The following is a 13,659-nucleotide window of genomic DNA, read 5'->3' on the forward strand; positions in this document are numbered from 1 at the left end:
CAGCGTCTTACACCTCGGTGGGAAACTCCCAGCAGTTGCCAGAGATCTGATAATGATTGCTGTCTCCAGTCGAGCTCTTTAACTGCACTGCCTGTCATTCTTCCAGAGGCCTCAGTGTTGTCCCTGATGAAGAAGTCATCGAAATGTACGAGGGGTCCCACGTGCCTTTGGAGCAGATGAGCGACTTTTATGGCAAGGTAATGAGAAGTGCTTTATTTATTCAAAACAGCCTGTCCTTTTCCTTCTCGAAACATGGCCTGGTAGATTTTGTAGCCTGAACTACTAGACTCTCTGTTCATAAGGAATTGACAAGAAAATTTGTTCAGAGACCCTCAGTTTGAGAGAGAGAAGTATGTTAGAGGCTTCCTGGGTTCGTTCATGATTCTCCTTTTCTAGCCCATTCCTCCTTACCTGACAAAGCCTTACACTTTCGTTGTACTTACTCCTTTTTGTCACCACCTCCCTGGTGTGTCCCCACTTTCTGGATTAAGTCTCTGGGGGCTCTTAGTGCAGCAGCTGTTGCCTCCACTGAGATTGAGGGCAGCAGGTTACCATATGCCTGAAAGGAAACCTCTGCTTTTCTGACTTCTGTGGTTCTCTTTCTTCTGAATTTTTGCTTCTTGTCTAATGAGAGCCATTGTCTTATTTGCATTGTCAAAATGCAATGGGAGATGTCCCGTCAGCCGGTAAACTGAGTATTATAATTTGCAGGCATTCAGAGAAAGGCTCTTTTTAGTATATGTGCTGCCGAAGCGAGCACAGAAAGGCTCTGTTTAAACATACACATGGGCTGTCGTGAGACACTCAAATTCAAGAGCGTTAAGGGCCTTTTTCTGCCATTCCAAGGGCAGTGATCTGTTTGCTGGTTCTTCTCTGTGTTTGCTGAAAGAGTGTGAGCTGGGTGGTGGACAGAGCACATGGGCGAGTGGAAAGGAAAGGGGGACGGGGCGGAAGGGGGAGGGGACGGTTAGACTTTTTGAGGGGAAATCAGGGCATTTCTTTGGATATGCCACTTCTGCTTAGAGCAAGATGTCAGCTGTGCCGTGAACGGTAAGAAACGAGGTGAACATTTCCATGTTTTATTGTTAGACTTTCCTTTTCTTGTGACGAGGGATCCAGGTGTTGACCAGTAGAGTTGTGAGCTCTGCTGAGCTGTCGGCCTCCGTTTCTAAAGTGTCCTCCCTGCCTGCAGAGTTCCCATGGAAATACCATGAAGCAGTTCATGGACATCTTCTCCCTGCCGGAGATGACCCTCCTGTCCTGTGTGAACGAATACTTTCTGAAGAACAACATCGACTATGAACCTGTCCACCTGTACAAAGACGTCAAGGTTGTGTCGCCAGTGAGAGATTATGATGCTGCGTCCTTTTCAGCGAAGTTAACAGACTCCTTAGGCTTCCTTTGTAGCTGAGGTGTTTGAAATAGTCCTTCGCCTGGGAGCTCTCGTATTTGCAGTTTAACCCTGAAAATTGTAGGAAAGATGTCACGTTACGGAGAATTGGAAATCAGTCAGATTTATTGTTAAAGGAAGGGTGTGCTTATACTGTCACCTGGATTTCTAATTCTTACCAACCAAAGGCCAGGGCCAGGTATCCAGCTCACCCCCAGCCAGCCCGCAGGGAGGGGTGACTCTTCACACAAAGAGGTGGCATGCGTGTCTCAGGCTGTGATGTGGTGGTGATGGTGGTGGGGGGGATGACCCAGAGGGGGCAGACGTTGCCCAGAGGGGGCTCCTTTTTCTCTTGCACACAAAAGTTCTATGCCCCGCAGAAGCTGTGCAAAAATCCAGTCAGAGAGGGAGACAGACAGATAACACACACCTCATTTATATAACTTTTTATTTATGTATTTTAATTCATATTCGCTTTCACCTGTGTTTATATACATTCTTTAAACTGAACCTTTTTTAGTACTTAATGTTGATATATGTATTTAATATATTCTTCTAAGCATGTGTTATAAATGTTTATATATATTTTTTAAGTATTTAAATTACATATTTATTTAAATATTTGTATTTTTTAAAGATCCCTATTCATATACTATGATGTTTTTATTATATGTTTATGACTAATTTAAATTTCTTTTTTTCAATTAAAAATTTTGACTGCCCCAAATCGTGGATTTTAGGAAGACAAAAGATGAATTTTATTTTCTCAATTCAGTCTGGTGTTATTTGAACTGAATTTAAATATTTAGTTTCTCTTCTCCTTTTTGTGCGCACTAATACTTCATCTTTCAGAATCTTTGAGACTCACTTGTAGTTACGTAACACTTGGCACTCATGAGGAGATACTTATTGGAAAGTTCAGCTTTTTACTATAAGTATTACTGTCTCAGTGAACCCATATGCAGAGTTTACTATATTCCAGGCACTGATTTGGCTGCTTTATGCATATTAACTAATTAAATCCTCACAATGATGCTTTGAGTTAGATACTGTTATTATCACCTTCATTTTCTAGGTAAATTGAGGCACAGAGTGGTTGAGTAACTTACCCAAGGGTACACAGTTAGTAACTAGCAGAGCCTGGATTTGAAGCCAGGACATTTGGCTCTGGCTTACCCTTAACCACTGCCTTCTGCCCATGTGAAGTTGAAACAAGCCTGTGCTAGAAGGCAATTGAGGTTGAGTTTACAGTCTATAGGTGCTCATTCTTGGCAGATATGTACCAATTTTCTAAGGCTTATGGCCCAGTTTACCTGCAGCCCAGTCCCCTGCCACAGGCTCCAGAAAATTTCAATGCGCCTCCAGGAGTACCATCTGTGTAGAGGACCTACCCAGTGCCACCCAGTGGCGCTGTGCTCTGACACCCGCCAGGCATCAGGCTGCCACATCCTGGGGCCTGCAAAGGGATTAGCTGCTGCCCCCTCCTCTTGGTATCTGCAGGCTAGACCACAGCTCTGCCTGAGTTACCATCTCATTGGCAGTTCCTCGCGTCACTGGTAGCACTGAAGAGAGAAGGAGCCCATCATCGTCTCTGCCTTTTTCTAGATTAGTGAACCTGCTTTTGGGGTCTAGAGGAAGGTTTCAAAGATGAAAAGAACAATAATGCCCTTTGCCCAGATGACTTGGAATCATTTGTTCATGATACTGCATATAATTACAGTTTATCAGGTGGGGCTTTATTCAGAATTATTTACCCAAATTACCTCCTCCAAGTGACCTTTTGAAAAACTGCATTGGAAACTGCCACTCTCACCATGGAAACTGAAGTTTTCTCCAAGGGGGGGCCACCTGTGATAGATGGATGAGAATTTAGATTTCATTTGGTGCTTGGCTTTTAGTGACAGACACTTTCATGAATGCCATTTCACTTGTACTGTTGTATCTTTTGACAGGATTCAATTCGAGACGTGCACATCAAAGGCATCATGTACAGAGCCATCGAAGCGGATATTGGTACGTTCTCAGCATCACCGTGGAGATCGGTTCAGCCTTGCCCTTTGCCCTGCAGTAGCGCAGCCATTTTACTTTCATCCAGTGCTGAGCAGGAGCTGCAGCCCCTTTCTGAGTGCTGTGTAAGGACCCCGTGTCCTTGCATCTCAGCCGCCTCCCTGCCCTATGCCTCTGAACTTGACATGACTCAGAGAAGCACTAGCAGCTTGCAGCCGCTTCATGTTTTCCCCTTAGACCGAGGAGGCAGCGTCTTGGCTACTGCTGCACTGGAGACTGATAGACCACCCTGAATCAAGCATCCTTAAAGCTTCTTTCTCTTCCCCCAAGTGCCCAGGACAGCACTGGACCTGTAGATTCCATTCAATAAGCAATTGACAGATTGAGTTGACTTCATTCTGAATCCATGTGTGAATTTTTCTCTTGCTCTTAGAAAAGTATATCTGCTACTCTGAGCAGACCCGGGCAGTGTTGGCCAAACTGGCTGATCATGGCAAGAAGATGTTTCTCATCACCAATAGCCCCAGTAGCTTTGTGTAAGTTGTTCTCTGTTTCCTGGCTAGCTTTTGGCTCACGTCTCGTATTGCATTTAACAATTAGAAATTTGAAAGAAAAAGTTGCTAAAGCAGTGAATTCCAATTAAGGTTGGACTAACTGGGCTGACATGTTCTAGGGACAAAGGGATGAGCTACATTGTTGGAAAGGACTGGAGGGACCTGTTTGACGTGGTCATCGTTCAGGCTGAGAAGCCAAACTTCTTTAACGATAAGCGGAGGTGAGTGTCTCTTGAGGGGATTAGATTTTATTCATTTGCTGCTGTGAATACTTACATAGTACGTGTCTTGGTGAAATCCAGATGGAAAAGCACAAGCATCTGAAATTATAGCTTTTGATTTTTAACCCTTTGAACAAGTACTTGGAAGGAGGGTAAGATTAGTTCACAGCAGACACCTTACACGTTTTGAAATGGTTCTCAGTTCAACTCGGGCTGCTTTGGTCCTATGAGTCAGGATTTAAGAAAACGATTGACAACAGTGAAAAACCCAAACTCAATGCCACATGGTAAATTAGCTCTCTTGAAGCAGATGCATTGTAAAGGGTAACAAAACAACAGCAATAGCAAACCACCGGGTGGGTAGGTCTTTAAATAGAGCTCTAAATGATGCTTTTAAAATTGCAATTGGATTTTGCAAAACTCTGCAATACAGGTTTTGCATCAAGTGGAGTAAATCTTTACCAAGACTTACAGAATGTCTTTCTATCCCTGTAGTCTTGGGAAATAGGGGAGTTGGGGTTTTGGGTTGTGACAGTGATTGGGGTTTGTTCTTAGGATTTAGTGGGTGGGGGTCTGGGATACTAAAATATCTTTTAATATGTGAGACATACTTATTCACCAAGAGTTATCTCCCCCAAATGTCAATAGTGTAGAATGTTACTGTGGCAAGGGTTATAAAAATAGCTCATATTTGTATAATAATGGCCTATTTTGAAATGCTTTTACCCACATTAATCAATTTTGCACTTGGTAACCTTTTCCTTATCTGCTAGGTGATCTGAAGTGCATTAAGGCGGGGCTCTGTAGTTAGTGTTGAATGGATTAAATTCCTAGCTTTCCAAGTGTCAGTGACTCCTAGCAGAAGAGGCAAAGCCAAGAACCGTATGTAGAGACAGAATTCAAGGGAATGAAGGAAAAACTAGAAAGCTGGTCAGAAACAGCCATTCACACGGGCTTACTGCTTTGTCACCAATGAAGCGTTCTCCCATGTTTTCTTATTAGATTCTGGGGTGTGGTCAGAAGGACCTCATCTCTCCTTTCACCATGGCCCTCCTATCCCTTGTCATTTGTACATAGAGTGGCAGAAACGTGTCTTGGACGCTTCCCGGGGTGGGTTTTGGTGGTCAGGTCCCAGCACAGCGCCTTCCCACACGGCATCCATTTATTTTGCCTTGTTCCGGATGGCTGGAGTAAGAGCTGAATAACTCGCCATCTGTATTCATCCCTGTGTTATTGTATAATGATGAAGGTCAGAAACACCCTAAAGGAACATCCATGAGGGGATATTATGCAGCCATAAAAATGGTGGATTTTGGGGGAAAAAAGCAGTGAGCATGTATTATGACTGTAAAACATGATGTATGAAGAATAATCACATGGGAAATTGCTCACAACATTAGAGAAAAAAGGTATCATCAGCATACACAAATGATCCTCATTTTATATGTTCATTAAAAAAGAAAGATAACAGACATATGAAGACCGAAAGACGTTTACTGAAATATTAAGTGTTTATACCTAGGTGCTGGAATTATGGGTAATTTTCCTTTTCTCCATTATAATATCTTCTGCATTTTCCAGAGTTTTTGAAGTGAGTTTATATTTTTGTAATATATGTTTGGATTGTTTCAGAAGAACAATCCAAATAGGTGTTACCTTAAAAAAATAAAGGCTAACAAGCCCCTCGTTCTTTGGACTAGCACTCCCTGGGTGAAGAATGAGTCCTTATTCTTATTTCCCATTTTCTATCAAAATAGTTCATCTGATCCTCTGATTGGTTTTATAGCTAGAGTGGCTGAATTTCAAGTACAAAGCTGGATAAGTACACTAAAGTAGTATTTCAATATGTTTTTTTTTGTAAAATAGAGTTTGTTTTGAAAAAAACATATTTTCCCTATGGTTCAATAAATTTGGGAAATCTGAGTTCAAGGCAGTTTCTTTACAGGAGGCCTTTTCATAGCCACTGGTAATTTTTTAAGAGGGACATATAGATACATAGTGCATAGTATTTTCCAAATGTATTTGATCTTAGAGTTCTTTCTCCACTTCACGTCCTTGGATTCCCTGGGTCCGCAGTTTGGGAGGTATTGCCCTGGGCCAGGGGATGTGGTGGCGTTCGGTTTCAGGCTTTCTCAGGTTTGTGGATCTCCTGTCTGTTCCCAGTGAGTAGCCGAGTAGTATTTCACGCAGCAGACAGCCTGCACGACTGCCACGTGTCATCATGTCTCCCATTTCTGTTCTTAGACCTTTCCGAAAGGTGAATGAGAAAGGTGTCTTACTCTGGGATAAAATCCACAAGTTGCAGAAAGGCCAGATTTACAAGCAGGTATCTCATGACCAGTTTATCCTTCTTGTTGCTTTGCTTTGTGTGGTCAGTTACAATGATAACAGCCTACATTCTTAGGCCTACTGTGTGCCAGGCACAGCTCTGAGTACTCTTCTCCAACTGACTGTTTATAAGTTGGTGGCAAAATTTAAGCTTAAGTCAATATATTTTCAATATGTTGTATCTAAACTCAGAATTGAATAGTTTTTAAAAATGAAATTTAAAGCATTACGTAACATTTAAGAAGTCAATAGCAAAGCTTGGAAAATTTTCTTTAAGAAGCATTTAATCCCATGACATACTACATTATTATTTCTGACAAGCTGTGTTTTATATATAGTTTTAATATATTTTGGCATGATATAAGGCTTGCAAATGTTTGAATAAATGTTTTAATTGTTGACTATTAGTGTGTTGCTGAAGTTAGTTTTGTTTTATTTTTTAACATACTGATCCATTCCTGGTCGGTATGTAACAACCTGCTAGATTTGACATTAAGTTAATTTTCTAGGCCATGAACAATTAGCTAAATTGATAAAGTCATTCCACCTCTAGAAAGTGAGCCTCAGAAAATGATTAAGATGTAGCTAAAACCCTGGTATAAGAATGTTTATCATGAAGTTACTTACAAAATACACAACAAAGTAAATAATACAGAATAAATGTCCAACATCAGGGAATTGGTAAAATGAAGTATAATACTTCTCAGGAACGGAAATTACAAGGCTGGTTGATATTTGACTTGGAAAGATGGTCACAGCATGTTACACGTAAAAAGGTCATTACAAAGAATTATGTACAATATGAATCTTTTTGAAAAGTGTATTCGACTTAGAAGAAAGGCTTAAAAAATTTCATACTGAGATGCTTTTATTTTGATATTTTGATACTTAATATAAATCATAAAAGCAAAAACTTTTTGAAGTTTTTAAAAAGCAGGTATTTTGGACCATGGGTTATACACAGGTCTCTATCTGTCATATGATATAATAGCTGTGTTTTTCCTTATTGCAGGGCAATTTATATGAATTTTTGAAGCTTACGGGATGGAGAGGATCCAAAGTATTATATTTTGGTGACCATATATACAGTGACCTGGCGGTGAGGAGCCTGTTTTCCTATTTCTTTGTTGGGGGACAGACGTATTAGTCACAGTGATTAAGGAATTTCTCTTTTGCTTCAGACCATGTTATACTTACATAAAAATGAGGAGTAGGCCACAATTTCTTTCTTTCTTTTTTATTTATTTATTTATTTTTTTATTATTATTTTTTTTTATTTTTTTTTAAATTTTTTTCTTTATGTCTCATTTTTTACAGAACAGGATGGATCAATTGTGAGAAAGATAAATTTTTTTGGAAATGGTGGAAATTAGCAATTTACTCAGAGTTTATCAGAAAAATCTTTCCATTTGAATAATGGTAAAAAATAAATGCCAGTGTTCTTTCCTTTTCCTTTTATGAATGCGTCAGAAATATACAACTGCAGCATAAAAGTCTATAGACATCAGCCAGGGCTTCTTTTGCCAGCCAGTCACTTCAAAAGAGTACAAAACCGGCATTTCCAAGAAAGCTGTTATGTGAAAATGAGACTTTTTATGCCCCTTGGAATAACTAGAGGAGTATGGCAGGACTTGAATTATGGTTTAACCTATGGTATAATTGGAGCAATATATAACTGGAGGTAGAGGGGGTCGATTCCAGCGCCTGCTGCGTCTTTTGGAGCAAAAATTAATATAAGACCCGGTCTTATATTAATTAAGACGCATTAGAGCTGATGGTCCGGCTAGGTCTTATGTTCGGGGAAACACGGTCACAATAGTTCTTCAGTTGTGGTCCCAAAACATCAATATCACCTGGGAACTTGTTAGAAATGCAAATTCTCAGGCCTCACCCCAGACCTATGGAGTCAGCAGCTTTGGGGGTGGGCCCAGCCATCTGTGTTTTAACCAGCTTTCCACACTAAACTTTGATATCAGGGTAATTGGTCTCATAGAAGGAGTTAGGAAATGTTCCCCCCTCTTCAGTTTTTGAAGAGATTGAGAAGGATTGGTACTAATTCATCTTTAAATGTTTAGTAGAATTCATCAGTGAAGCCATCATGGTTGGAAGGTTTTTCATTACTAATTCAATCTCCTTACTGGTTAGAAGTCCATTCAGATCTTCTATTTCTTCATGACTCAGTCTTGGTAGGATGTGTGTTTCTGGTAATTTGTCCAGTTCCTCTAGGTTGTCCAAGTTGTTGGCATACAGCAGTTCATAGTACTCTTTTAAATCCTTTTTACTTCTGTAGAATCAGTAGTAACGTCACCACGTCCATTTCTGAGTTTAGTAAATTGAGTCTTCTCTCTTTTCTTCTAAGTCAAGCTAAATGTTTGTCAATTTTGTTGATCTTTTTGAAGAACCAACTCTTGGTTTTGTTGATTTTTTTTTCTATTTTTTATTTTATTTATCTCTGATCTAGATTGTTCTTCTTTTTCTAGTTCTTTAAGATATAAAGTTAGGAAGTTGATTTGAGACCTTTCTTTTTTAATGTCAGTATTTATAGTTATAAATCTTCCACTTAGCTCTACTTTTGTAGCACCCTATAAGTTCGGGTATGTTGTGTTTGCATTTTGATTTGTCTCAAGGTATTTTCTAATTTCCTTTGTGATTTTTTTCTTTGACCCAGTGGTTAATAATGTGTTGTTTAATTTCCACATATTTGTGAATTTTCCAGTTTTTTTCTTCTGTTGATTTCTAGATTCATACCTCGTGAGCAGAAAAGATACTTTGTATGATTTCAATCTTTCAAAATTTTTCAGACCTCTTAACACGGTGTGTTTATTATAAAACTTGCTTATTTGTTGTCTGTATTTCCCATGAGGGCAGGGATTTGTCAGTTTTTGTTCATTGTTTTATCCTTGTGTCTAGGACAGGGCCCAGCAAATAGTAGTAGTACTTGACAAATGTTTGCCAAATGAGAGAAATGAACGACCCTTCAGTATGGTGATTGTGTATCTTAGATTTTCCAGGACATAGTTGGCATCAGGTAGTCTGGCCTGTTGTCACATCATAGGGTTACAATATTTGGAATGAAAAATGTGATCATGTATGTTTACATTGTGAGATGAGTCCAAGCCTGAGATCCCACGGTTCCCCTAACCCACAAGGCATGGTGCCCAGTGCTGCTCCTCAGCCAGCTGTGGATGAATTGAATGAAGACCTTCAACAGCATCTCGGCTGAGCCTCTTTCTGCCCCTGACCTAACTGTTGTTTTACAGGCCATGGTTAATGATTCCTCACCCAGTGTTTCTGCAAGGGCTGTGACTCATAGTCATTACTTCTGGAATAGAAACTTTCTTGGGGGAAAATGGTCAAAGCCTTGGGCTAACTAGGTTTTAATTAAATATAATCCATGGAATTGGGCTTGGTTACTAACTAACCATTACAACTAAAAAGTAATTCAATGAATGCCTGTTGTGTCTGGGTAAGGTAATGCAATGATTTACATTCTGTTGAGATTGATACTGGCTCTCTGTGATCTTTGTGATCAGGATTTGACCCTGAAGCATGGCTGGCGAACTGGTGCAATTATCCCTGAGTTAAGATCTGAGCTCAGAATCATGAACACGGAGCAGTACATTCAGACCATGACGTGGCTGCAGACCCTGACCGGGTTGTTGGAGCAAATGCAGGTTTGGAATTTTGTTTCTCTCCTACCTTTTATTTAAGCCTGAAGTTAGTCCACTAGTCAGAGTTACTGTAGGTATTTTCTGTTTAATTGTGGTTATAAAGTATGAGGTGTAAGCCATGTTGCAGAATAACTACTGGGTTATTTTGCCCCTAAGAGAGTTTTGCCAATATCCTTGAAGAGATCTTTAAAAATGCCCTCATTTGGAGAAAGAGCTTTGTGGAGCTTGTATGAATACAGGTGTTCGTTTACGTCCCTTGTGAGTGACAATCCAGCGTCCTCACTTTCCCACTAAAGCCCCGCTGGGAGGTGACCTGTGGGATAGTAGGCTTCGAGAACCACGGCCAGTGTTTGGGTCTAGTTCTGCTCTGCTTTTAGCCTGCAGTGATCCTCTCCATTCTGGGCCTCAGTTTCCCCATCTATAAAATTAGGGGTCCTATGGAATGAACACTTCAGGCTGGGCATCATGGCTTACTGGAAATGTTCAAAGCAAGAGTGAAGGTCCTGTGTGCAGCCTCCATTTGATTTTGAAGATAATACCCACAATTTGCTGGCTCACTAGAGTACAGTGCCAGTTTCTTCTTTTTGTAAGTTACATAGCCAGTTTTGGACAGTTGGTGAGCAGTGTTGTTTTTAGTGGTGATTTCCCGGCCTGTGAAGCTCCCCCCTGGCAGCTGTGACCTGCTTCCCAATCTCATGGTGCTCCTTGCTTTCTCACTTGGTTCAGCGGGCCGAGCCTGCAGCCATCTCAGTGCGAGTGCTGACTCTTTCAGGATAAGGGGCACAGATGCCCGCTTTCTTGGCTCATGCACCCGCAGCCTCTGACATGGCCTACCCGCTTTGGAAATGGCCAGGGAACTGCCTTGCTTGGCCCAGCTGGCAGCCCGTGTGGAGGCAGCTGGCAGTGAGCTCAGGCGGAGCTGTGAAGGGTGGAGGCCAGCTCGTTACTCCAGGGCACACACAGTCCAGAGCACGGACCTTGCATGTCCCCCGGGTCCTGCTTCCATGTGCTCCAGCTACATGGGTTCTTGGCTCACCTCTGACAAAAACTTGTTCTGTTTCCTTGCAATGCTTGTCTGTGAGATGATTTCCTAACAATAAAAGGCATTGATTCTGGGTTAGTGTAGCCTCGAGTCTGTGCGTATGGCATACAGTAATAATAGTTACTCTTTGTATGGCAGACATTGTGCTGAGGGCTTGCCCTGCACGCATTATTCATTTAATAGTCCCAGTTGTCCTGTGTAGGTAGGTAGCAGTTTTTCCACTTTAGAGTAAGGAAACTGGGTATTTGAGAGGTTAGGTAACATGTCTGAGGTCATAAGATGAGAAAGGAAGAACTTGAACCTTGTGTGATGCCCAGGTTCCTGCTTTTGAGCCCTGCACTCGGTGCTTCCCTGCTGTGTGGTCTCTCTGTGATGCTGGCAGCCGGTCAGATACACAAACGTGACCTGCACGTAGATGCTGTCCCTGCATTTTAGCTTTGAGGACAGTTTCTTTGCTTTCCTCTCTCTCTCTGACCGATATAAAAAGTTTGATGACTGAGTATGTGATTAGAAAATGGAAGTGCTGAGAATATTTCTGTGATTTATAGAATTAATTATACAAGGTGTAAGGTTAGGGAAGGAAGAAGAGGAAATGGACATTTATGTTGCCACCCCCATTTCACATGTAAGCAAACAGAGGCTAAGAGATAAGTAACTTTTCCAGAATCACCAGGTTAGTGAACAGTAGGCTCAAGCTGTTTAGGAATGAGAACGTACTATGTTCCAGACTCTAAGGGCTTTACATCTGGTTCATTCGCACAACTCTGAAGTGGGTCTTGACATCACCCCCTTTTATAGATGAAGAACCTGAGGCTCAGAGGGGAAGAGAACTCGCTCAAGTAAGGGGTGATGCTGGGACTCGAGCTTTCACCTCCCTGCTCTATCGCCTCGGGTCCTGACACTTCTTACAGCACTAGGATACAGAGAAGTGTGGCTGATTAGTCAAAAAATATCCAAATGAATGTCATTTCTCACTGTCCTCCCTGTCCCCTTTCCACTGGAAAGCTATAAATTATTCCAGTGATCCCGTGTCAGATGTTTCTAGAACTGCCTTTGGGGTTATTTTCAGAGCACCTAGCACGTTATTTGAACTGTTTTCTGAGGAGAAACATCTGTCCTCTGAGCATGGGTGTGATATTTTTTGGGGACAGCAGAGTGTCATTTAGAGCCAAGTCTGATGCATTAACTACAAGTATATAATTTTTGGTTTTAAGAAAAGTAGCTATAAAGCACAATTTTGTTAACTAGCCTTAAAGGGTCCCCCAAAATGGTGTGGTTAGTGGTGGTAGTGCTGGTTAGTGGTGTGGCCAGTGGTGGTAGTGCTGGTTAGTGGTGTGGCCAGTGGTGGTAGTGCTGGTTAGTGGTGTGGCCAGTGGTGGTAGTGCTGGTTAGTGGTGTGGCCAGTGGTGGTAGTGCTGGTTAGTGGTGTGGCTAGTGGTGGTAGTGCTGGTTAGTGGTGTGGCTAGTGGTGGTAGTGCTGGTTAGTGGTGTGGCTAGTGGTGGTAGTGCTGGTTAGTGGTGTGGTTAGTGGTGGTAGTGCTGGTTAGTGGTGTGGCTAATGGTGGTAGGGTCTTCCCAGGTAACCACATCACAGCCTCATTTGGCCCCGAGGTTGGCAGACTTCTGGGCCATATAGCTTCTGTCACACCTGTTTTGCAGCCTTAGTATGCAAGTGGCTGCTAGTCGCTGTGTCTCTGTAACTTTGCTGATGGACCCTAAAATTTGAATTTCACATCATTTTGTTGTATCATGAAATTATTCTCATTTTGATATGTTTTCAGCCATTTAAAAAGGAAAACCCATTCTTAAGTTCATAGACCGATAGAAAAATGGGTGGTGGGCTGGATTTGGCCTCCTCTGGGATAGGCTGTTGGGCTGCTGGCTACGTTGTAATATCCTGCCCACACAGGGGTGGGAAGGCCAGTACATGAAGCCAGCCTACATTTCTGCTCATGAAGAGCAGAGTACATTATTTAATGACGGGGGCTAAAGATGGCTCAAGTGTCTAGGTAACCTCTGGCGTGGGCTTCTGGTTGCTCTTTCCCGGTACAAACTACCCACATTGGGGTATATGGTTTCAATTACAGATTAGTTATAACTAATTAACACACAATCTTTGAAATATTTTAAAGTAGATTTCAGACACCTGAGATGGTTGTTTTCTGAAGTTTGGCCTTGTAGGGGAAATGCGGTTGGAGAAGGGGTGACTCAAGGGAAAATAGTTTTTTTAATGGGAGAGACTTTAGCATGTTTAAATGCTGATGGGAAGGATCCAGGTGAGGACTCTGATTGTATGGGAGAAATGACAAGTGATGGGCAAAGGTTCTTGGGAGGGCAGGCGGGAGACAGCCACGGCCAGATGCGGGGTGGGCTTTGGATAGGAGGCCCTGAGGGGAGGCTGGGTGAAGGCACGCACCCAGCAGAGCTCAGAATACCCTCCTCTGGG

The 13,659-nt window shown here is 41.9% G+C and overlaps 1 protein-coding gene across 1 annotated transcript in view; it reads left to right on the forward strand.

The window, feature by feature from the left end:
* Window positions 1-13,659, forward strand: part of NT5DC3 (5'-nucleotidase domain containing 3) — a 53,239-nt gene that overhangs the window by 31,105 nt on the left and 8,475 nt on the right. The window contains exons 5-12 of the mRNA XM_081059458.1: window positions 107-197; window positions 1,193-1,330; window positions 3,343-3,403; window positions 3,831-3,933; window positions 4,071-4,172; window positions 6,417-6,498; window positions 7,513-7,599; window positions 10,034-10,174. Coding sequence (XP_080915584.1) covers window positions 107-197; window positions 1,193-1,330; window positions 3,343-3,403; window positions 3,831-3,933; window positions 4,071-4,172; window positions 6,417-6,498; window positions 7,513-7,599; window positions 10,034-10,174 — 805 coding nt within the window. The remainder of the gene's footprint in view (window positions 1-106; window positions 198-1,192; window positions 1,331-3,342; window positions 3,404-3,830; window positions 3,934-4,070; window positions 4,173-6,416; window positions 6,499-7,512; window positions 7,600-10,033; window positions 10,175-13,659) is intronic.

The sequence above is a fragment of the Rhinolophus hipposideros genome (assembly GCF_964194185.1).
Source record: "Rhinolophus hipposideros genome assembly, chromosome: 9".
Lineage (NCBI taxonomy): Eukaryota > Metazoa > Chordata > Mammalia > Chiroptera > Rhinolophidae > Rhinolophus > Rhinolophus hipposideros.